Source organism: Phaenicophaeus curvirostris, chromosome 8 (genome assembly GCF_032191515.1).
Source record: "Phaenicophaeus curvirostris isolate KB17595 chromosome 8, BPBGC_Pcur_1.0, whole genome shotgun sequence".
NCBI classification, from domain to species: domain Eukaryota; kingdom Metazoa; phylum Chordata; class Aves; order Cuculiformes; family Cuculidae; genus Phaenicophaeus; species Phaenicophaeus curvirostris.
The window spans coordinates 3,577,810-3,599,009 of NC_091399.1; the positions used below are offsets into that span (position 1 = coordinate 3,577,810).

At 35.6% G+C, this 21,200-nt stretch overlaps 1 protein-coding gene across 2 annotated transcripts in view; it reads left to right on the forward strand.

Moving 5' to 3' along the window:
• The window catches only part of ABCD3 (ATP binding cassette subfamily D member 3), a 33,825-nt gene extending 12,914 nt beyond the window's left edge, over positions 1-20,911 (forward strand). The window contains exons 2-23 of one of the 2 annotated variants that reach the window (XM_069862131.1): positions 2,520-2,556; positions 4,914-5,015; positions 5,842-5,930; positions 6,799-6,868; positions 7,729-7,826; positions 8,465-8,588; positions 9,567-9,623; positions 10,830-10,972; positions 11,224-11,293; positions 12,410-12,479; positions 12,609-12,706; positions 12,785-12,876; positions 13,415-13,503; positions 13,580-13,652; positions 14,309-14,372; positions 14,784-14,861; positions 14,956-15,021; positions 15,129-15,218; positions 15,439-15,558; positions 15,900-16,004; positions 17,088-17,144; positions 17,890-20,911. In XM_069862131.1, the coding sequence (XP_069718232.1) occupies positions 2,520-2,556; positions 4,914-5,015; positions 5,842-5,930; positions 6,799-6,868; positions 7,729-7,826; positions 8,465-8,588; positions 9,567-9,623; positions 10,830-10,972; positions 11,224-11,293; positions 12,410-12,479; positions 12,609-12,706; positions 12,785-12,876; positions 13,415-13,503; positions 13,580-13,652; positions 14,309-14,372; positions 14,784-14,861; positions 14,956-15,021; positions 15,129-15,218; positions 15,439-15,558; positions 15,900-16,004; positions 17,088-17,144; positions 17,890-17,967 (1,870 nt within the window). In that variant the 3' untranslated portion in view covers positions 17,968-20,911. The remainder of the gene's footprint in view (positions 1-2,519; positions 2,557-4,913; positions 5,016-5,841; positions 5,931-6,798; positions 6,869-7,728; positions 7,827-8,464; positions 8,589-9,566; positions 9,624-10,829; positions 10,973-11,223; positions 11,294-12,409; positions 12,480-12,608; positions 12,707-12,784; positions 12,877-13,414; positions 13,504-13,579; positions 13,653-14,308; positions 14,373-14,783; positions 14,862-14,955; positions 15,022-15,128; positions 15,219-15,438; positions 15,559-15,899; positions 16,005-17,087; positions 17,145-17,889) is intronic. The other variant, XM_069862132.1, reaches the window with a different exon arrangement.
• Positions 20,912-21,200: the final 289 nt, after the last annotated feature.

The following is a 21,200-nucleotide window of genomic DNA, read 5'->3' on the forward strand; positions in this document are numbered from 1 at the left end:
TTTAAAGTCAATGAGAATGCAACCACAATTCTCACAAAAGAGGTTTTACAATAGTGTAATATAGTCTGGAGTAGTGCTGGTGGGTATCGGACTGAAAAATGAGACTCTTGAGAAGGAAAAGATCTGCAGTAATTGGCCTGCGGAAGTCTCATTCCAGGCAGAACTATGGCACAGTCTTTTGTTGCAACTAAAATGGTTTTACTTGTTAAAATAACAATGGATTATTTATCTTACTAGCAAGAGCAACATTTTTGGAGCTATGTAGCTACATTTATTTTTCTCTTAGATAATCCATGCTTCATACAGAAGATTTGTGTTCTCATTGAAGTATTAGTCTTGTTTTGAGCTTGCATTAATTTTTTTAGAAAAAGAGCAAAACACTGTTAAAACTCTTCTTTTTTCATTAGGTTTTGAATTTACAAATACTTAATTTTAGCTTAAACTTTATAAATTCTATTTAAATTTGAATTCACAATTAAATGCCACATCACTATTTCTGAACAGTCCTTTCTCTTTAATGGATACTTAGCTTCGTCTCAGCAGTTTCAGATACTGTATTTCTCTCAACAGCTACTGTACGAAGAAAAGTATGAATAAATGCATGAAAGGTATTGAACTGCCAGAATAATTCTGGGCCTAATCATCTTAATATATTTTTATTTTATTGTATTAATTTATGATCTTTCTAAAGCTGAAATAGTTGTAAGTGTTGTGACTTCGACCATTGGCAGGCCTCAAAGCAACAAAGCTAGGAATTATTATAACATAGCTGGAAGAGCAGCATGTTTTCATTTTGCTTTACTGCCAGCTGGGAATCATCTAGGGAGTTAGCCACTCAGTTTGATCAGAACTTATTCACACCTAAGAATACTCCTTTTCTCCTAGTCCCAAACCAGATGTGATTGGACTGAATGATACTCAAAGATATTTTTAAAAAATAGGTCAATCTTTTCTACTTTGGAAAAATTACAAGATGTATGAGAAGTTCCTTGTACCAGAAATACATTACTCCTACATCACCAGGATGTAGTCTTTTAACTAGATTGTCTCTTGGACTTTGCACGCTGTTACCATTTCCGCAGATATGTTTCCATTGTGGCCTGATTAAGCATTATATCCCTTCTGAACTTTTTAAAGTTACTTCTAACCCAGTCTGCCCTCTGCTGCCCTTCATGTTCTTTGTTCTGTCTTTTGCACAAGTAGTCTTACATGATTTTTATCTCTCCTCTCAGGCTTCCATCAAACCATTACCTTTAATTAAGTTCTTGTAGAACGGGTATCCCTCCTTTCTCACTTTCATGGTCTCCTCCTTCCCTTCTTTTCTCATATTTTCTGCTACCTTGCCTCTTCCTTCCCTAATAATTAAATTGTTTTTATTCATTGGTCAGTGACGTTCATAGATCTTCGTAATCATTGTAAATTAAAATAGGCATGGCTTGGACCTAGATATTTTCTTTGCAGAACTTTAAAGCACAAGTGTGAAAAGGTGCTGTTGATAAAGTCGTGGGGTAACTGGTTGTGTGGCAGTCTGCTCTTGTTTTGATGTTGTAGGCAGTAGGGGCTGTGCCTTTCATAGTTTCTTCTTCCCTGTAATTTCCTAGGTGCTGTCTTGAAAGTGTATGAGTATTGCAGTTTTAAGGCAACCTGCTCTTCATGTTTTAGTGTGATGGTTGAGAAATGGTAGGTTACGTTTTAGTGTGGTTAGCTGTCGCTTTTAAACTACATAAAAGCTCTCCCAACAGCTTTATGCGCTTATCCGATGCTTGAATGTTCAGAGAGGAAGAAAGATGAACTAGAATGGTCTTATGTGTGAGTTTGCCTTTCTTAAAAGGAGAGGAAGAATAATAGTGTTGTGCTTTAGAATGTTTGTTTAGCACTAGTTGATAAATATTTTTCTTTTAACTGTTCTGTAAAATATAGGGGAAGGAAAAAGAACAGAATAAAAACCAGCTTCCCTTCCAGTACACGCCTTTGCAGGAACTTGGTTTCATGACTTTTTTTCCCCCTGCAGCACATGTTTATGAACAAATCATCTTTATATATAGTAAAATGTGCTGTTTGAAAGTCAAATACAATGCAAAACAAATCTGTTTAGGTTGTGTAGATAGTGCAGAACATCAAAGTCAGGTTGCATGGGTTGCTGCATCTGCATTCATGTGGCTTTCTTTTGTGGTCGGTGCAACCATGGAGCCATGCTTGCAAAGTGTATGTTAGAAACATAAAACCACTAGGAGCTCATGGTGCAGAAGCCAAGGTAAAGCAAAACTTGGAGATGAAAGAGGGAGACTTAGTTTCCCTACATGAAACTGAACGCTGGGCGGATAAGGTTTCATTGCAATAGTATAAACACAGAAGGTAAGTTTAATATAAAAGGTAGCCATCCTATGAAGACACTGTACTACTTTGAAAGAAATAAATAGGGAGATAATCCCAAGCTTTCCTTTTTATCTCTTCTGTGTAGAGATCAAGGCAGAGAGATGTGTGTTAATAACAAGTAAAATTTTTTTTTTCCTCTACAGTAAAAGAAGTGGAAAACAAGCATTGCAGAACAATGAGGTAATTATTTCTTCATGTAATACATTCTAATAATTTTGGAAAGTACTGATTTTTTTAAAACTTAATTTCTGTAATTGTAATTTTATTTTGGACAGAATGATGGCTCTGGTGCAAGTGATACTTTCATACTTGCATTGGTGAAAAAATGGAAGAATTGGGTTAATCACATGTAGCTGAAGTTTGCCTGGATAATGATATGTTCTTGGTGCATATCATGGGGTTTTTAATCTGTTTATAGCTTATGGCTGTTTAAGCACTAGTGTTTGCAAGTTTGGCTGTATGTGTAGCAACAAACAGCTGCCTGTAGATTTGATATGACTTCTGTTTGCTTTGTATTTAAAAGAAAAATGTATGGAACAAGATGTAGAGTCTGGCCATTTCTAAAAAGTACTTCAAACTTCTGGTAGGAGGTTGGGCATTTCCCTGGTCTTTTGTGTGTGTGTTGATTCATTTATTTGAAAAGGAGATATTATGTCCGCTTTATCAAATTTTTGTTTCATGTTCACATAAAACATGACACCCCAAAGGGCAGAGCCCATGATTAGAAATATTGGGTTGCATGGTGGTATGAATAGATAATTATTCCACATCCTTCCACCTTTGCTGAAAACTTAAGAGTAAGACTTGCGCTGAATAAATACAAAGGTGTATGCTAGCATTGTATTAATTCCTAGCCAGACCTTGACTGCACTATCTGCCATAAACACTTGTATTTCGCATAGCTATACCTATTTGTAGAATTTTTAATGGGTTTTCTGTTATTCCTACCCATCTTGGATATAATTATACTAAATGAGGAAGTAATAGTCTAAGGAAAAAAACCACAAAACTCTGAGAGAGAAGATATTGGAATAAATGTAAGTGTAACACAAAAGTTGGAATGGGGAGGAAGAGATGGATAGAGAGGAAGAATAGGTTCACCTCATACATCAGCTGCTTTTAGTCAAGTGTCTGTAGAAATTTTGCACACCAGGTATTGTGTTAGTAATTTCTGTTACAGAAGAGCAGTAACATGTAGGGTCGTGCTTCGTTAGGCCTGGAAAGTAGTCTTTTGTTGTTGGGATCACTTGGAATTTTGTGTAAATGAATTTTAATTTAAATATTTTTATCACCTACTTTAAAGAATCCTATCTGGCTTAAATTTTTATCTGTAGTTTGTATTCACATAATGTTTCGAATAGGACGTGACTATAGTTGACTTCATGCCATGAAAAACAGATGTATATTCGTCACAGAGCATTCAGAGAAAATTTGTGTTTGCTGGGGCTCAGAGCTTGCACTTGTTGCCTGTCACATTGTATACGTAAACTGTAACTGAAGAGATGAAATTGGGCTCTTCGTGCAAGTTTTTGAGGTTTAATTATCCTTGGAAATAAAAAATTAAGTTCTTAATAGGATTGTCTGAGTTGATTAATGATGAATCACAGGCCACTTTCTTTGTCTTCTCTATCCTGTCTCCCTAGTTTTGTCTTCCACGTTTCCTGTCTGAGTATGTTTAGTATTAGTATAGGTGTTGATAACTTAAGCTTCGCATGAGTCTTGGGTAGCAAAAATAGCAGGGTTAGGCTGATTAGACAGGACCTGGCCGTACACATGTACTTTTAGTCTGTTTTCAGGATTTAATCCTATGTCACAGCTGTGAAAGGAGAGGAAGAAAACAAAGGAAAGAACGAAAATATACTTGGACCATTAGCTTGTTAAAAAGTATTCAGATTAGGACAGAAGATATGGTTGTATTAAGTAAATAAACTGACCCAAATAGAAGATGTTTGGGTATAGGAAGGGGTTTGAGTCTGGTAGATTTAGCTCAGTAGGAGTATGGAGTTCTGTTTTTTAGAAGAAAAGGAATAACAAATCCTGGTTTCACTCAAATCAAGTTTGAGCTGTACAGTCAAGGTGCTTAAACCATTGATGGTCTAGACAAATGATGGACGGCATCTTTAAAAATACTGGCTGATGGTGTCTTCAAGGGACAAGCAATGTTAAGAGATGGCAGATTACATTAAAACTGGTAATTGGGTGTTTAATGCTGTGGTCTGCATTGTTTTTATGTCACTTCTAGCATTCACGTGACATAAATATTATTTTGTATCATGGCAGCTACTTCTTATTGCAATTTATTTTGAGACCTTAGTTCCCTTATTTAGAGTTTCTGCTAGCTGTGGGGGCGTACATTCCAGATTCTTACATTTCATTTAACTCGTGTCAGTGAGTCAGTCTTAAATTGGAGGGAAATGTTGCAAATGCTGAAGAAGGAAGGTAGCTGTAAGTAACTTGGATAGGGAAAATATCACATCAATATTTAAATAATACATTACAAAACCCCCTTTTTCTTATTTTGCTTGTTCTACTTGAAGCAGAAAGATGGAAAGAAGGAGCGAGCAGTGGTGGATAGAGTTTTTATTGCAAGAATATGTCGAATCCTGAAAATAATGGTCCCTAGAACACTTTGTAAAGAGGTAAGCATTGCCTGCAGTATCAAATAAAAATAAGCGGTTTTGGAGTCAAGGTTTCTTTTGTGATTATATCAGAATTTAAACGAAAGCGTATACCTTGTTTGAATAGGACCAAATTGTACTACATGTTTTAAAGTAGAAACATTAATACAAAAATCAACATATATGTTCAGTTGTTACATTACTAAGTTGCATTCTGTTTTCAGTTACAAGATAAGCCATTAACTGTCAGCTAATAACAACTATCTGTAGCCTATCTTTTAAAAGGGCATCCAGGTTTTGCTTGATTTGATGCAAGTGCTAATGTCTTCCCTAGTACCCCAACAGCCAAACTGGATTGGCTGCATGAGTGGACAATAAGGTGGATAGAAAACTATCTGAGCTGTTTGGCTTGAAGCTTTTTGGTCAGTGGTTCAAAGTCTGACTGGTTACTAGTGACCCTGGTTTGAGTGGGGAGTTGGAGTAGGTGACCTTCAGAGGTCCCTTGCAACCTACGTCACCCTTTGCTTATGGCAGAAAAGTGTCTCAGAATAGCAATGCTTTGTTTATCCCTGCAATCGTCTATCTTATAGGATGTCCGTTACATGTATCAACCAAATGCAGCTTCTTAAGAGACAAACTTTCTCCGTAAAAATCTAATCAGTATTTTATTAAAATATATGCTAATGTGTTGCCTGCAAAGTCAGCAAGTATTTTGTTAGCTGGGGGCATGTATTCATGACAGGGCAGCACAGTGATAATTTTTCTGCTTGATACAGTTAGACCATTTACTAGAAAAAAGTGATGAATTTTTCCATTGTTTAACTGTTTCATTTTGGTTTTATTTTAGACAGGTTATTTGCTGCTTATTGCTGTCATGCTGGTAGTCCGTACATATTGTGATATTTGGATGATTCAAAATGGAACAGTCATTGAAAGGTATCTATAAACTTGCTGGTTTAAAATCCTTTCTTGTATTTAACAGGGAAAGCAGTCTGTATCAGAATACATACTCAGAGCTTTTATACCTTGCTTATTTATTTAAAACATTGGAAACCTGATATTGTTGTAATTTAGGGGAGATCCCTATATTTATTGAAAGAAAAAAAATGAATATACTGTTTTTTCACTGATGTACACAATTGTGCTTTTTAGCTCAAAATTTACTTATTAAATGAGTTTCAGTTCTTTTGGTCACATTTTGTACACTGATGACTCTGAATCTTATATTAATCTGAATATCCAAAAGGAAGCTTCAGAATAGCAGCATGGTGGTTCTGTGTCAGACTCAGACATTGTGTTTGGGTATTAGGACTGTTACTTCTTCTACCTGACTGTTTGCTATTTAGATTGATAAACATAATGCTTTCAGTCATATTATTTCAGAAGATGTTTTCTAAATTACATATTATTCTTGTTGCTAATTGAAACAAGTGAGAATTTGTCTTGATGTGTGACTTCAGAACAATATTGTATTTCAGGAGAGGCTTTCTGTGCTTTGTAGAATGAAAGGACTACTTTGTTTCTCTTTTGAGAATCTATGAAAGCATAGAAGGAAAGAAACTAGTATTCTGTGACCTTCTCAGCTGTTAGTACAGGCAGTTACTGCAGGAGCAGAAGGAAGATAATTGCCTAGTCTGTCACTTAGCACTTAAAGAAATCTGTCATACTGAATCCTGCAGCTGATACTGGAGGTTGCCATGATAATTTTTTTTCTCTGTGATCCACTGAGAATTTGTCCTGTTAAGACATGCTTGTTTGTACTTGTTTCTCTTGTAACTAACTCTTAGCTGACAATCCTTTACAGCGCTATCATTGGCCGCAGCAGAAAAGACTTCAAGAAATACTTGTTCAACTTCATCGCCGCAATGCCTGCTGTAAGTGCTTTTCTTGTACCAGCCTTTTAGTAGAAAATATTTGAAATGTAAGTTAAGAATTTGAGGAAAGATCTCAAATAAGTCTTCAGACCCATGGAAATGGGTTGTTTTACATGCAGTTCTGTTTTAAAGCACATTTCATTTTCTGACTCCAGGGTATGGGAGGCTTTACCAGCATGTTTCCCTATCGATTGCAGCTGTTATTCTGACAGATATGTTTAGGTTTTCAGGTTGATTTTGTTGATTGGCAGTTTTGACTGATAGCTTAATGCGCTCTCTGTAGTACTGCATAATAGCATCTTATAGATTGGATCATGTTCCAGTGTTGTAGGTTTGGGATTCTTTTGACACCATTGAAGGTTAAGATTTCTTTTTAGTCTTTAATTTTTATATTTCTTACAGCTTCTTCTGAGGCTCATTATGTTTATCTCCTACCTTTAACTTTTCTTCAGCTTGTCAACATCTCTGACCTGCATATAATAATTGTTACTACCTAATAGATAATGTACCTGCTTTACAATAACCTAGTATTATTGTAATACCTGTTCAAAAAGCAAATTGATTAGTTTAAGGTAGTGTTTGTCAAATGATGACTCTTTTCTAGAGCTTATCAGAAGAACTGAAGATATGAACATAGTTTTATATTAAATCTGTGAACTGGAGTTTTCAAAGATGTAGGCAGAAACCTGATCAGTGGTCCTGCAGATGCTACGTGGTTGGTCTTAGGTGTGTTAATAGTATTATTGACTTCAAAGGGAGAATTCAGCTGTTCCGAAGTGTTTGCACAATCTATGCTGCAAACTGATCTAAGTATATTAAATCTTGTTAGCTAAATATTGAAACACTGTCTCTTATTTTAGATCTCTTTAGTGAATAACTTCCTGAAGTATGGTCTAAATGAGTTGAAACTTTGCTTCCGAGTAAGGCTTACCAGATACCTCTATGAGGAATATCTTAAGTAAGTAGCACCTTGTTAATGTCTAAGGGTTTTAAAAAATAAATTTATTAAAATCAAACCAAATAATTTTAAGTACCTATTAAGAAGGTAGCAAGGTGCTTAATAGATTAGGTGTACTGGTTAGAAAAGTCTTTGGCTTTTGGCAATTAAGTTGCAGTTAAGGATGAGTGTTTATCCTTGCTGCATATTGCACAGAAGCAAAGACAGCAGAGTTGGCTCAGTTGGGGAAAAAAAGTAATGCACTGTACGTTACTGGGTCAGCTCTCAAATTGCTTCAGTTGCTTTCATATGATGCTAATAATCCTGCAGATGGAATTGGACGCATGAACTTGAATAGCTCCTTTTGTCCCTCTGCTCTGGATTTTGGTAGTCAGGTGTGCTGATGCAGAGTTTGTGAGGGTTTTCTAACTCACGTAGATCAGCATGGGCCTGAGCTTCAGCTGAGACATCCTGGAGCCTAAACAGTTATGCAGGATTTTATGTGAATCTGGTCAGGCAGAAGCACAAGCTACGTTGATTCTATAGAGTCAATTAATGTTTGCACTGCTTTCCATCTCAGCTGTATGAAGCAGGGGTCAAATTACTTGAGATCCCAGGTAATGAGGGTTTTTTTTTCTGCTGCTATTGTTTTGTTTCAGAGCTTATACATATTACAAAATGGGAAACCTAGACAACAGAATAGCTAATCCAGATCAGCTCCTCACGCAGGATGTGGAAAAATTCTGTAACAGCGTAGTGGACCTGTACTCGAACCTTAGCAAGGTAAGTCTTTCCAGAGAGAAAATAGCTATGGACATTTAAGATGTGATGTCGGAGCTCAAAACAATTGCTTGCATTTATATGTGTATTGCTTAGAGTACGGTGCTAAAAAGGATTGTTTATGATATTATGTTGTTTTACACACTCTGATTTCCATGACCTCTGCTAAAAGACTGTTATGGATTGTTACAATTTGTATTTAATTTTCTTTTAAAGAACTTACCACACTCTTTGGCAGTTGCACAGTGATGGGTATGCCTTCTCAGCTAGTTAGGATTCAGAAGAAAACCAGTGGCTAGCTTTTAGTTACATGCAAGTAATATTTTGGGTAGGGAGGTGTGGTTGAATAAGCGTTTCCCTCCGTTTCTGGTGTAAATTGTAGGGCGTTTAGGTAATGAAGTAGAATACTGTTGACATTTTTAGACTAAGTATTTTTGATGCTGTATTGTTTATACAAGCATAAGTATAAAGCAAAATGCATGTTGATGTATTCAAAAATCTTCTGTCTACAAAGCCTGTAGTTCAGCTGCCCTAACTTTGACAAGGTTTGTATGGAGCAGGGTGCTTGCAAATTGGAATATCCCTTCTATCAGGTACGTAGCCAACTATATGGCATTATTCTCCTGAGTATTTCTCACAATTACTTCAGTTAAGAAGTAATCATGGAATCTAGTCCAGTTTGGCTTAGTGTGCTGTGTTATTACAGACCTAAAATCGTGAAGTACTTTTTTATACGCTGTATGCTGTATCCGAAGATTGTGATGCTTTTCTGTTCAGTTTTTGAGTGAATGTTTTCAGGAAAATACCACGTGGCTTAGATTCCTTTTGTTTTGGCATTTAGTTTGTATAATAGGTTAACAAGTATTGTGCTTCTAATGCAGAGCTCTAAGTGTTCTTGGGGTGGCTGGTGGTTTCTGGACCATTTTATATTCATGTTGTGTTGCTGTTCTAATGCTCTTTTTTTCTATGCTTCTCTTACAGCCCTTCTTGGATATAGTTTTGTATATCTTCAAGCTAACAAGTGCAATAGGAGCTCAGGTACTTTGAGTAGTGGTTTTAGCATTTTAAGCAAATTTTTCCCTCTTTGAGTATAGCCTTATACCTATTTGGAGTCTGAGGAAAATCTAGATGTTGATTATAGATTCGTCTATTATTTGAAGAGATATACCGAAATATGCTTTTATATGTAATATTTTGTATACTTTAGTGCTCTGTATCTTAAGGCAAGCAAAATAAAAACCAGAATCTGCAGGTATTTGATCAATTATTTCAGGAAACAAAATTCTTTATTTTCTTATAGCAGGTCCTTTGGAATCCCGTTTAGTACAGTACCCTTTTGCCTGCTTATATCTTTGTGACTTCCATTTCAGGGAGAAAATGAGTTTTCTCTTTCTTTGTAGCCCTTGTAATGGGGAGCCATTTCTTGCATGGAACTGTATGACTGTTATCCCCCACCCAGTAAACTGAATCACTGCAGAAATAATTCCTCAGCTTAGTAAAACAATGTGTCATGAGAAATGTTCAGGGTTTCACAAGAAGTAATTCTGGGACACATTATATAGATTTTGTAGAAACAGACTGGAGTAAGGCTTACCTGAACCTAGGTAATTTTTCCAGTTTCAGATGTCTTTACATTGTTCTCTGGTACTTGGTTACTACTACATATTTAGTATATTGGCAGTTCATGCCAAATAAAGTTATGCCTTTGATTTTATGCTGTGCCACACTTCAGTAATATTTGAACATGCTGTTTGGGAGGCTTGGTGTATTGAAGCTTAGGATCCAGAAGAATAAGAAATCCCTACTAGGACTGCTTGAGAGAAGCAAGAGATGTATTGGAGATGTATGGATCAAAGAAAGGAAAAGGACTGAAATATTGAGTGCTGTGATAATGTAGCAAATATACAGAAAAAGAAATAGAAGTGGAGAGGAAATGAGAAAGGACTAGGAAATTATTAATGTAATAAGCTAGGGCAGCGGGACACGGATATTGCAGTGGGTAATGCTAAAAACTTAGCTAAAAGGGATGGGAAGGACATCTGGGGACAGAGAATTAGTAAAATTAGTATGACAGTATCTACAACACGAAAGGAATGTGATGAAAATTGCATGAGTAATTGAATTGGTAAAATAGACACTTGGAAGGTGAGAATCAAAGGATTCATGCTTTCTGGGCATTTTGCATACAGATGTTCAATTTGACACGTTCTAGAGGGTAAGCTTTTTTCTTTTTGATATTCACAGGGTCCAGCTAGCATGATGGCCTATTTGATTATTTCAGGGTTTTTCCTTACACGATTAAGGAGACCAATTGGCAAGATGACTGTTATAGAACAAAAATATGAAGGAGAGTACAGATATGTCAACTCGCGGCTTATTACAAACAGGTATAAATTGACTTGGATGACAAGATATAAGTGTCTAAGTAATACTGTGGTGTAAATAGAAACTATATGTTAAAATGTATTTGGAAAGTCTGATGCTCTCAGGTCTGAGCAAAGTGTTTCTATCTTTATGTAGATTATATTAAATAATTTGTATGTACATTGTTTTCCTAATTTGAAAGCTAACCTTTAGCTAGGTTATAATAGACTGTCTTTAGAAAATGAGGTTTCATTCTTTGTGGTTTTTTTTTTAGTGAAGAAATTGCTTTTTATAATGGAAACTTGAGAGAAAAACAGACTATTCACAAAACCTTCCGTAAACTGGTAAGACTTCTTTTATTACTTAAAGCAAAACTTCAATTGATTTCATCAAGGTGATTCATGACATATAGAAATTGATGTATAGCGTCTTGGTGTTTATGCTGCTACACTGATTAGATTAAAAAATAAATTAGTAGGCTGTGAACAGCCTTAAGTAAAGAATTTCCTTCTTTATTAAGATGACTGTTTCTGTAAAGGACCCTTCTCTGGCAAGAAATCTACCCTTCACTCACTCAGTTAACAAGTATGCTGTATGCAATTGCTCCATTGCAACATTCATCTATTAAATTTCTTGCCTAAATGAATAAATGAGACAATGCTTCAGAAAATTTGAAGAAGAATGCAACTTTTTCCTGATTTGTGAAAGCATTAGCAGTTCATTACACAGGATAGGTATTTTTAAAGGTTCACTCTCTGTAATGAGATGTTCTTCATTCATTTTCAGCTTCCTAATTGCCAGCTTTGGTGATTTTGCGCATTTGCTTGGTGGTAAATGGCTGATGGTCTCAGTTCTTGTAATACAACTCCTTGTGACAGAGAGGATAGACTTAATTATCTTTATGGAAACATAAATACAGCTTAATTTGATATACGTGCCTATACGCATTGTCTATCATAATTGTTCTTGAATCCATTGTGGCAAATGCGGTAGAAACTTCCAACAGTATCGGTACTCTGGCTGTGGCTGCAGACATTGGGGATTTCTTGACATTCATTCTGATCTGAAAATAAAGAGCCACAGTGAAAGTTAAGGCCTCTAAACTACAGGACTGGAAGGGTGCATTAGCAGCAGCTGTGACAGTTAGAATCCAGTGCATGACCCCAACTTAAAATTCTAATAGTAGCAAGAGAAAGACCATTCTTGCTTCCATTTCACCCACCACAATGACTATTCTTTTACTGTTTAGTTTCATGTGCACGTTGTGTGGATCTAGAGCACAAGTCTTTGCAGTGGGGTCACTTGTGCAGTGCTTGTCACAGTTAATAGCAGGCATTGTTGAGGTATCTGTGACGTGCTAATAAGTAACTATATTTGGAATCAAACTTCTATAAAATAATAAAAGATAGTAAAATGAGTACTGATACAGTTTGACCTTTTTTCCTTCTGTAACTTACCAGGTGGAACATTTGCATAATTTCATCTTGTTCCGGTTCTCTATGGGTTTTGTTGACACTATCATTGCCAAATGTAAGTGTTTGTCCAGTGCTAATGGATTGATACAAATAACAAAAGTGCTATTTTTTTTTAAATGAGAATTTTCTTTTTTTCATATTGCTTCAATTAATGTGTGACTTAATATTTACTCTTAAACTGCAGACCTTGCCACTGTGGTTGGTTACTTGGTTGTTAGTCGTCCTTTTTTGAACCTGGCTGATCCTCGTCATCAAAATAGTACTCATGCAGAACTCTTGGAGGTAACCACAATGAAATTTAAACAATTTCTTGACTTTAAATTTTGATAGTCCACATAAAGAAACTTTCTTCTACTCTAGGATTACTACCAAAGTGGAAGAATGTTACTGAGAATGTCTCAGGCTTTGGGCAGAATAGTCCTAGCAGGCCGTGAAATGACAAGATTGGCTGGGTAAGCTTAGTAGCAGTTCTGTAAGATGATCTGTCCTGAAGTTATTTTGTTGCTGTTTCTCATCCTTTTAAGAAGCTGGCTGTACAATTAGAATAAAATGAGCTTATGTGCTGTGTTCGTTGCAGCACCCCAAAAATCTGGAAATGAGAAATATTTTATGCTGAAAACATATGTGAAGATGTGCTAATTATGTCTACTAGTAATTTTGTATCTGAATAGTAGCAGCGTAGAGTTTGATTGTTCATTTGAAAAGACATTGTCAAGTGCTTAAAAATGAGTTGTGTTGATTGTTTACCAAACTATTCTTTTTTGTTACACCTTAAGAGGAAAAGTTATCAAATATTTGACTGTTACAGCAAAGGGTTCTTGTAAATATTGTGAATATTGGACAACCTCAGTGCAACTCTAAAATGTAAACACTCTGTTTCTGGCTGGGTTAAGTAACTGTAATTTTGACAGTTTAACTGTACTTAGAGCTTCTGTGGATTTCTAAAACTGTGAAAGATTACTTAATTTTTTTAATCTTTTTTTGGTTTAGATTCACAGCTCGAATTACAGAATTAATGCAAGTTCTGAAGGACTTGAATAGTGGCAAATATCAGCGTACTATGGTATCGCAAGAAAAAGGTATGTGTGACATAGTATGCAATATGTGCATGTCTGTATAGCGCTTCAGTCTCTAATACTTTTTTCTTAAATTAAGATGCAGATAAAAAGCAAGCTTTGCCTTTGATACCTGGATCTGGAGAAATTATCAACGCTGATAACCTTATCAAGTATGTTTACAAAGTTTCCACAATTTCAGTGTTTTTGACATAGTCTGACTTTGAATTGTTTCCCTCTACCAGTATTAATAGAGGTTTTAATACATGTTATAACAATAACCAGTTCCTGTTTTACCATAGTTTATTTACCAATAATTCCAACTTCTTCCCACGCAGCATTTCTATTCTCTAAGTCAATCTTTTTCCTCTCATGTTAGCAGAAGGCATAATATGCTCTCTGGACTTAGAATACGATTTCCTAGACTGTTTTGTTAACAATTTATCAAATTTCTTCTTAGAAATAGGATGGCTACAGATTTTATTCCATGATATAATTTTGCTTTAAAAATCAGGGGCAAGTCTATATTCACTTTTGAAACATTTGCTTGTATTTCTGTATACTGGGACAGCTTGTTGATGTACTCGAGTAGCAATCAGTTCCTCAGTTCGTTGCAGTCAGAGGAACACAGTATTGACACAGAAGTGCTGCTTAAAGGCATGAAATGAAGCCAGATAAGGGATGAAATAGCCTCAATCTGGTTAATGTGGAAAGCAGATAGTGCTGAATTAGCAGATAGTTCCTGAAATCTCTGAGTAAGCGTGCGCTATTAGCTGCTTTCAGGCAACTGCTCATTTTTTTCTTTTCTCCCATGTTGCAATGCAAATAGGTTTGATCATGTTCCGTTAGTGACACCTAATGGAGATGTTTTGATTCAAGACCTTAACTTTGAGGTAAGTTTTTTTTATACCATGGAAAATTATATTCATATAAAATTTTAAAGACTGTAATCTCAGAGGTAATCTGGTTTATAAAAAATATGTGCAAACAAAAGTGGGGAGGTGCTTACATGGTATGCTTAAATTTGAACTAAATTAATAATCATGTTAGTTTAAAAAGAAAAAAAAGGCAATAAGCTATTTCCCACCCAAAACTAACTTTTTATTGTTACAAGTTTATTTTCTTACAACTGCAGTTGGTCCTAAATTAGTTGGAAAAATTAATTATTGGTGAAAATTACTCATTGTAATGTCAGAAAGTGCTGTGCACAAACCTACAAGGATACCAGCTTGTCTTGTTCTTAGTAAATCTATAAATAATACTTTCTCACTGTCTTTTTAAATGTGCTGGCTTTGCATTTTTAGGTTCGATCCGGTGCAAATGTTCTGATTTGTGGGCCAAATGGGTGTGGGAAGAGCTCACTTTTTCGTGTTCTTGGTGAGGTAAGGGAACTTTTAATAATAAACCGATGAGAATCCAAAGCACTGTTGTAATTGGACTTTTTTTGCTGACGTTTACACCTTTTCTTTATTGCAGTTGTGGCCTTTGTTTGGTGGACGTTTAACAAAGCCCGTAAGAGGAAAGTTGTTCTATGTTCCCCAGGTGAGGCAAAGTACTTTAACTGACAGTAGTGATTTCTTTCTTCCTACTTTGACTATGTTTAGAAATATTCGGCATACCTTTTTTTTTTTTTTTTAACTGTACCTCAGAGACCATATATGACTCTTGGGACACTCAGAGATCAAGTTATATATCCAGATACTGTAGAAGATCAGAGAAAGAAAGGGATTTCTGACCAGGTAATGATACTTTAGTTCATTAACCCTTTATCTTACTCAAGATGATTAATGCTGCAGATCTAAAAATACTGAAATTGCTATTAAAATCACTGCATTTGGTTTGTTTGTAATGTTTATCAGGGTGGTGGTACACCAGTGTGATCACACAAATAACATTTTTCAGTCATTTCTTTATTAAGGTTCACTGAAGCTCTCTTTGTCATTCCTTTTTCAATAAAAGGTGCTGAAGGAGTATTTGGATAATGTCCAGCTGGGTCAAATCTTGGAACGTGAAGGAGGCTGGGATAGTGTTCAGGATTGGATGGATGTACTCAGCGGGGGAGAAAAACAGAGAATGGCTGTATGTCTCAAAAGCATAATTGGTTACCAAATACAGAACCCAGGTTGTAAAATGTAATCTGAATTGTAAGCAATTTTTGTTTACTAAATATTAATTGTTTACTTAAAAGAAGAAACCCCCAAAACGTGAAATACCTGGATACTAAAACAAACTTAAAGTAGTGCCTCTTATACTCAGAATTTTATAGGAAATGTTGACCTTAACCATAGGTTACATTTTGATTATATAAATGGAAGTTTTAAAATAATTGTTTTTCAAAAAAAAGTAAAGCCATGGTTTGTACAGCTTGAAAAAGTGGTTGCAGTTCTGTATCCACAGTAGCTTTTTGGTTTGCTTTCCAGATGGCAAGATTATTTTATCATAAGCCTCAGTTTGCAATTCTGGATGAATGCACCAGTGCTGTTAGCGTTGATGTAGAAGGCTACATTTATAGCCACTGCCGAAAGGTAAGCTCTCTGTTTCTAGAATGATAATTCTGTATGCTAACAGGCAATTTGAAATGATACAAGATGTGCTCTTCCCTTATGCCTAGTGCAGACTGAAAAAAAACCACAAACCAAACCAACTTTGGAGGGCATGCAAGGATCTTTTATGCACACTAGAATTCAATCATTGTTCTGTGGTCTTATGATGTACATGCAGCCTCTCTATCAGAGAACTCTTATTGATAAGTAACCTTTCTTTTCCAGATAAACTCTTAGAATGCCAAGTGAAGATTAAACTAATATTTATACTTCTTTGAGGTTTGCGAGGTGAAATATATACTTAAAACCTAAAGTGGGAACTCAAGGAGCCCCCTGTAGTAGTAATTGACACTGGATGAGGACTACAGAAGAATGGGTGATTTTCCTTGAATTAATTTTACCACTTTAATATCAATACCTTGACAATTCTCTATGACTGTTTTGCATATACTTGTTGTTCTGTTAACTTGAATGTTTATTTGTGCTTTTACTGGAGAGTTAGTGTTGCTAAGCGGCTAATGCATATTACTGAAAATCAGAATTTCTGGTTATGTGGACCTTGCAGAAAGAAAAGCTGTTGCCTTGCTTTGTCTGGGCCATTTTATCCTTTAATTGCTGTTACTGTTAGGGATACATAGTTAACTGAGTTTCATGGAAACAAAGGAAGATTATTCACCTTTAAATTGTCACTTTAAGTTTGTAATTCATTAATAGCTTTTGTGGTTTGGGTTTTTTTTCCTGTTTAAGTAGACTACTTTTTGTCACCAGGTTTGTTTGTCTTATCTACCTCCTATCATACTTCCCATGCCCATTTTATTCTACATTTTGCCAAACTGAAAGAATGGAGAAATCCTTTAAAAAAGATAAATCCCTTCTGTTTGTTTGCTTGGTTTTTTTGTTTATTTTACTGCAAAATCTTATATTAAGGTTGCATATGCACACTGTAATAATAGAGTCTGGAGGTTTGTGTTCAAGAATTTAAGTTCTTCAGCTGATACCATGCTGAAAAATAAATAATACCTAAACCATGAGAAAAAATAACTGCTTTATTTTTTCATCACATAGGTTGGCATCACTCTCTTCACTGTCTCCCACAGAAAGTCACTCTGGAAACATCATGATGTATGTAGTCTTTACTTTTGCTAAGGGTATCTGTAGGTAGTAGGGGGTTTGTTGTTTGACTTTCTGTTAAACTGACTTTACAATTCAAGGTGTTCTCATTTTACATCCTGTTCTTTTTTAAAAAGGTTTAACCTTCATAAACCAGTTACACTATTTGACATATTCTTACACTTCTACTCATAAAGGGAAAAATAACCAAAAATCCTTAAATGTATGTGTAAAAGTAGCCTCAAAAATATGACAGGCTTCCTAGATACTTGCCTTCTTTCTTAGCTTTGAAAAAATCGTTAAAACAGAATCTGGTAAACAGCATTGAGTTTTTGCTTTCAAATTACCTAATATATCTACTCATTAAAAAAAGTTCATCTCTAGTACATTGACTTCTTTTCTTCCAAACTAAGACTTTATATTTTATATTGCTTTTTATGCAGAGAGACTGTAACTGTGGGGAAAATACTGAATTAATACACAGTTAATTAATACAAGTATATTGTCACAGAACCCAAGACAGCAGTGTTTAGTCCAGTTGTGACAGTTAGCAGACTGGTGGATAATATGAAGAAAAGCAGTTTAACTTTTTTTTCCAGAGGCAATTCAATTTAATGAACTGAGATGAAAGAAGCTTACCCTCTGGCTAGCCGAGTTTAGGATTTTGCATTAAAACTACTTAAAAATGTAATTTATTTAGGCATTTATACACCTGGTAGTTTTTAGGTGGTTGATAACATATGTTGTTTTATTTCAGTTTTACTTGCATATGGATGGCAGAGGAAACTACGAGTTCAAGAAAATAACTGAAGACACAGTTGAATTTGGATCTTAAAGTCATTAAATGATCTGCTGTTGAGACTGATGAGTACGGGGTTGTGTAGAATGGCAAACGTTGTACAATAAACCTACTCAGCTTGTTTTTTAAAGAAATTAACTAGAATAACCCAAAACAAGCTGTTAAGCGTTTACTATTATGTAGGATATTGCTAATTGTGTATATGTTGGTTTAATTATTGATATGTACTAAGAATGTCCTTATTCTTGTGGTTTAAAAACCTGCCTAAATTAAATTGGGCTTAAATCAGTGTAACCTGATTCATCCTGGGATGCAAGGCATTTGAAATCAGCTGATTTGACTTTTGTAGACCTTCTTTCCCTTCAGTGCAAAGCCCTGTTAAAATTAGGGTTGCTACCTCTCTTGTTCCTGCAAAGCAGTTTTGGATTTTTGCTCTGTTCTATGCATATTTCCGAGTTTTCTCACAGGTGCAGGACATTCTCCCATCTTTGGATCTGTGCCCTGTTAAATGAAAGAGCCTTTTCCTTGACCAGGCCTTGTGATGTAGCCAATATGCCCTTGCTGATAAAGGATGGACTGAACCTAAATGACAAAACTAATTCTTTCTGCTACAAACATAAAGCATGTTTTTGTCTGGATTTTGTATTCTATTTAACATTTGTCTGTCCATGCAATGCTCTGTGCTCAGCAATCTCATTCTTTCCCAGTTTAGCAAGAGTTTAATCCATCCCCCACCTCAGCTGCTCCTTTTTCTGCCAGAGAAATACTACAGTAATGAAGTGCTGAGAGGAGGTTGAGGGAGGAAAGGCCTGACCAAGATAAAAAAAAGAAAAAAAAAAAAAAAGGGAAAAGATGTTCCCTGTATCAATCACGTGCATGTTTTCAGCTCTGATGAAATGAATGGCTCCCATAAGCAGAAACAAAGAATATGGATCCAAAAATTCTTCTCTTGATATCAGTAGGGGTTAGAACAGATTCAAAAATGTTAACTTGTGAAGTAGCAGACTGTTGTATCCCACATGTGTTCAGTCCTGTAACACAGCAGAAAAACAGATCTCATGGTTTTAGCTGCCCTTTAGGTCAGAGCTTGAAAGCAAATGATAATGGTAGTTCCTGTTTGGTCTTCTATGCTATGAAGCCTAAAATGGTGCTTTCATCCTTTGCATTTATTCTCTTAATTGCCATGAGGTTTCTTGATTTCTGGTGCAAATTATTTGCCAGTGATTCACACTGTTGTCTTAAGTCCCTGCTAGTGTTCTCGTTCCAGCTGCCAAATCTCCTTGAAGAAACTGGATTCTTCAAATACTTTACTGGAAGCATTTTTTCCATACAAATGATTACTGTGGTTGCCATGCGACTTTGACAAACATAAATGCAGCAAGATGATTTTTGTGATCAGGGAATAGGAAGGTATAACTCAAACTGAATTGCTGTTTAAAAATTTAAACAAAATTTATAATACCTGTTGTACAGTGAAGGTCTAGTAGTTTTTAAGTATTCCATATAAGATATAATATAGGAATGCACTACATGAAGGCATGCATAAAACATGCAATAAATCTGTTCTCTGTGCATCTTTTATCAAAGGTTTAGATTAAAAACAAGAACAAATTTTATAAAATGGACATATACCTGGATGAACTGGTGTCTGTTAGTTTTTACCCAATTTGATTACTTGTCATCTTTCATGTTGAATTTGCTACCTGTTAGTACTTTTCCATTTATGATAGTACTGACAGGTATGGGCAAGAACTGCTATTGTTTCATAATACTCAAATGCAAACGGATAACCTGGTGTATGAATCTGGTGACCACAGTAGGTTCGTAGCGTGAAATGGAAATAAAAAAGCCTCTCTGAAGTGCAGAGTACCTAAGAGAATAAGGTACCAGAAGAAATTTTTATGCTTGGTCCACAAGAAGGCAATGGATATCTCATTTTACTAATTTTTTTTCTGTTCATTCAGATTCTCACATCAGCCATAACGTAGCCGGTAGCAGCATGCTGTATGTGAAGTGATAGTCTTTTTTAATCCAAAAATATGGATGCCAGATAGCTGCCTTTTTTTTTTGGTGAAAGTTCTCAGCACAAATGCAATTTCTTCCCTTGGAAGGGATGTTTTAGTAGCCTTTTAGAGAGACAAAGAAGAAGAGTCTCTAAAATGAGAAAGTTGCTATTATCCTTGTGATTAGGGCAGACTTTGCAGTGGAGTAGTGACCTTGGGATACTTTAATGTATTTTTAACACTGACAAGCAAACCCACACACAACACACTTATATAGCACCCCAGCAGCCAGTCCCAAGGTACTTTACAATTCTATTGGTCAGTAGCAGAATTTTGTGTAATCTCAGATCTATTTTACAAACTGAAACAAAGAAAAATTTAAAATCCAACTCCATAACCAAGGAGGGTTAGGTTTGCCTTTAGATGCCATGGAGTTCATTGAAACTGAGGATACCAGTGTTGCCATAGGACCAGGACTTAGTGTTTCTAAGTATACTGGAAAGAAAGAAAAATATTCTTCTGCACTTGATTGTAAGAGAGCCTTGAAAAGAAAGTGTAAAAAAGAATGATTTTCTTAAAAGGCCTTACATTAAAGTATTTTGGGATGGACTTGGTCTAATGAAAGGTTGTAAAAAAAAAGAAAATCTGATTAAAATGATCCAAGTCTTAGTTCTGTTGGAGAATTGCACTGTGATACTGTATTTTAGCTGTTAGGTCTTTTTAATAGCACAAGCTGGAAGATTGTAAATTGGAATTCTGAACTATCTTAGTAAGACAAAGTAATAATGGATATTTTCAGTCTCAAACTGTTGGTGCTTTGAAGATGGTACTGGTAATAGATGCCTGCATTTCAACAGTGGTGGGAAACATTCCTGTATGTAAATACTGTAAAGTGCTCTGGAGGGGGTGATGGCGCTATATAAATGTAAGACATTAAGTGCCTCTGAAATGATAATAAATCTGAAGTTAAAGTGTAACTAGGCTTTTTATGCTTTTTGTGTTTCTTGGTGATGTGGTTGGGAATCACTGCATTGAGTGAATGCATACTCAACAAAGCCCAAGTTGCTTAATGAGCTGACAGACTTGTGTTCCATAGCACTGCCTGAAATTCATCTTGGAATCACCAAGGTGATGCTGTCTTAACAAAAATTGGGAGCTTGGCACTTTAAGATTGTGCTTAGAGTGTTTGGATTATAGGTGCATTAATCTGTTTTAAGTCTGCACTGATTCTGACCTTTCTCCCATCCTTGCTGGCCACCTCTTATT